The sequence below is a fragment of the Mus pahari genome, chromosome 18 (genome assembly GCF_900095145.1).
Source record: "Mus pahari chromosome 18, PAHARI_EIJ_v1.1, whole genome shotgun sequence".
NCBI lineage: Eukaryota > Metazoa > Chordata > Mammalia > Rodentia > Muridae > Mus > Mus pahari.
In genome coordinates, this window is record NC_034607.1 from 3,598,804 (window position 1) to 3,600,928 (window position 2,125).

Consider the following 2,125-nt stretch of genomic DNA (forward strand, 5'->3'; position numbering starts at 1 on the left):
GAGGGCAGCAGCTGCATGGTTAGTGTGGCCGATACACAGGAGGGCAGTAGCTGCATGGTTAGTGTGGCCGATACACAGGAGGGCAGCAGCTGCATTGGGTCTGGAGGCCCTGGTTAGTGAGAGACACCGCAGAGCTGAGGAGAGGTCTCAGAAGAAGCATCTAACAAGAAAGGGGGCACTGTAGGGTGGGAGGGCCTGGTGCAGGTACACCCTACTCACCGTGTATCTCGGGTCGTCTGGGTGAACGGCCACAGCCACATCTCCAGGCAGGGTCTCTGGCCTGGTGGTTCCCACCACAATCTCTGTGTCTGGAGACAAGCATTCAAGCGCTGAGGTCAGCCATTACCCTGTGCCCTCTCTCCCACACAGGGGAAGCAAGTAAGAGCTGGAGCAGGAAGGAGGAGGGGAGGGGAGCAGCCTGCCTCCTTTCCTGCTCTGAACTATCCAGACCACGGATAACTAACAAACTACACTTTAGAACTAATCTTCTGCATTGTTTTACTAAGACAGGGCCTCATGTAGCTGTGGCTGGCTTAGAACTTGCTATGTAGACCAGGCGAGCCTTGAACTTGGAATCCTCCCACTTCGGCCCCCAAAGGCTGTGATCACAGGTACACTGTCATTAGCTCAGAACTGATCTTTCACCTCTTAGTGGAAGACATCACATAGTCACACTAGGTTCCCAATGAAGAGGGCCTCGTGCCTTTTCTTCCCCCCCAGAATAAGTACCCACAACAGTGCAAACCTACCAGGGGTCCAGGAAACTTCACGCACTCGAGAAAATGGGAAGCAAAGGGAAGAGGGCAACTCTCGGGACCACACTCACCGGGCTCTCCATCCACAGGGAAAGCAACAGAAGCAAGGAGCCCAAAAGCCACAGGGGTCGGACAGCCGGGCAGCTGCAGCACGGTGCGGCCAGGCAGAGGCCGGCTTTCCACCTGGAGGGATGAGGAGGCAGGAACGAGAACAGTCTCTCTTGGTGCTCACATCCAGGACTCCTCAGCTCTCCATCCTGTTTCCCTGCCCTCCCACCCACAGTAAAGTCACGGAGCTCACTCCCATGGCAGATAGCTCTGCCAAGCACAGCAAGAACTCTGTGGCTCTTCCAGCGGCCCCACAGGTCAGCATGCCACCCTCTGATTGGCACATGGAGAAGCAGAGTGATCGGAGCTTGAGAAAAATCAAACACAGACACCTGTGGCAGCCGCAAGGACCTTATTCCATCAGCCTGTCTTTCTTCCTCTCCCTCACCTCAATGTCTGAGATGGCCGATCTCAAAGTACATGACCAGTTGACGAGCTGGCGGTTCCGGTACAACAATCCCAAGTCGTAGAGTCGCACGAAAGCTTCTGTCACAGCTGCTGAGGAGCCCTGGAACGATCTGAGTGTCCATACTTGACGTCCTCCCTCTGCCAAACCAAGGGTTCCCTCTTCCCTCTACCAACACTTCCCACACTGGTCTTTAGCACACACAGCCCCCGCCCCCAAGCCCACGGGGACTGTGGCGTGAACTCACAGCATCCATGGTGAAACACTCTCGATCCCAGTCCAGAGAGGCGCCCAGAGCGCACAGCTGCTCATAGATCTCCCCTCCTTTCCTGCACCAGAGACTTCTATCAGTAAATATGACCAGAGCACCTCCCAGCACGAACCATGGGTGCTCGCCAATGCCAGGTACCGCAGGAAATAAAGTGCACATAGAGCTGACCCCGCTGATGGAGATAGAGCTACACAGCTGGGGTGGGGCGTCCTAAGGCTTTAAAAGATACAGAAAGGTCTCTGCAGGGGTATCTAAACCTTTGGCTTCTCTGAGATACACAGGATGGATGGCTTTCTCGGGCTACAACCAGTGGTGTGTAAGCTGTAGCCCATGGGTTGTGAGCACATACATATATGCATTCGTTTTGCATAGCACCGTAACAGGTCATTGCCGTGTACAAAGTTTACATTTGAGAATTATGTAGTAAAGCAAAAAGTCCTCAAAATGTTTTAAGTTTACAATTCACAGCTACACTGGGATGCAAGAGGCCCATGGGCCAAGACCTGTACATACCTAGCAGGAGCAGCCACTTTGTGAAAAATGAGAGAGAGAGAGAGAGAGAGAGAGAGAGAGAGAGAGAGAGAG

The 2,125-nt window shown here is 53.7% G+C and overlaps 1 protein-coding gene across 2 annotated transcripts in view; it reads right to left on the reverse strand.

The window, feature by feature from the left end:
- Positions 1–2,125, reverse strand: part of Vars2 (valyl-tRNA synthetase 2, mitochondrial) — an 11,439-nt gene that overhangs the window by 6,892 nt on the left and 2,422 nt on the right. For both annotated transcript variants that reach the window (XM_029531557.1, XM_029531556.1), the window contains exons 7-10: positions 1,517–1,598; positions 1,252–1,371; positions 827–938; positions 220–308 (exon numbers count right to left, since the gene is read on the reverse strand). In XM_029531557.1, the coding sequence (XP_029387417.1) occupies positions 220–308; positions 827–938; positions 1,252–1,371; positions 1,517–1,598 (403 nt within the window). The remainder of the gene's footprint in view (positions 1–219; positions 309–826; positions 939–1,251; positions 1,372–1,516; positions 1,599–2,125) is intronic.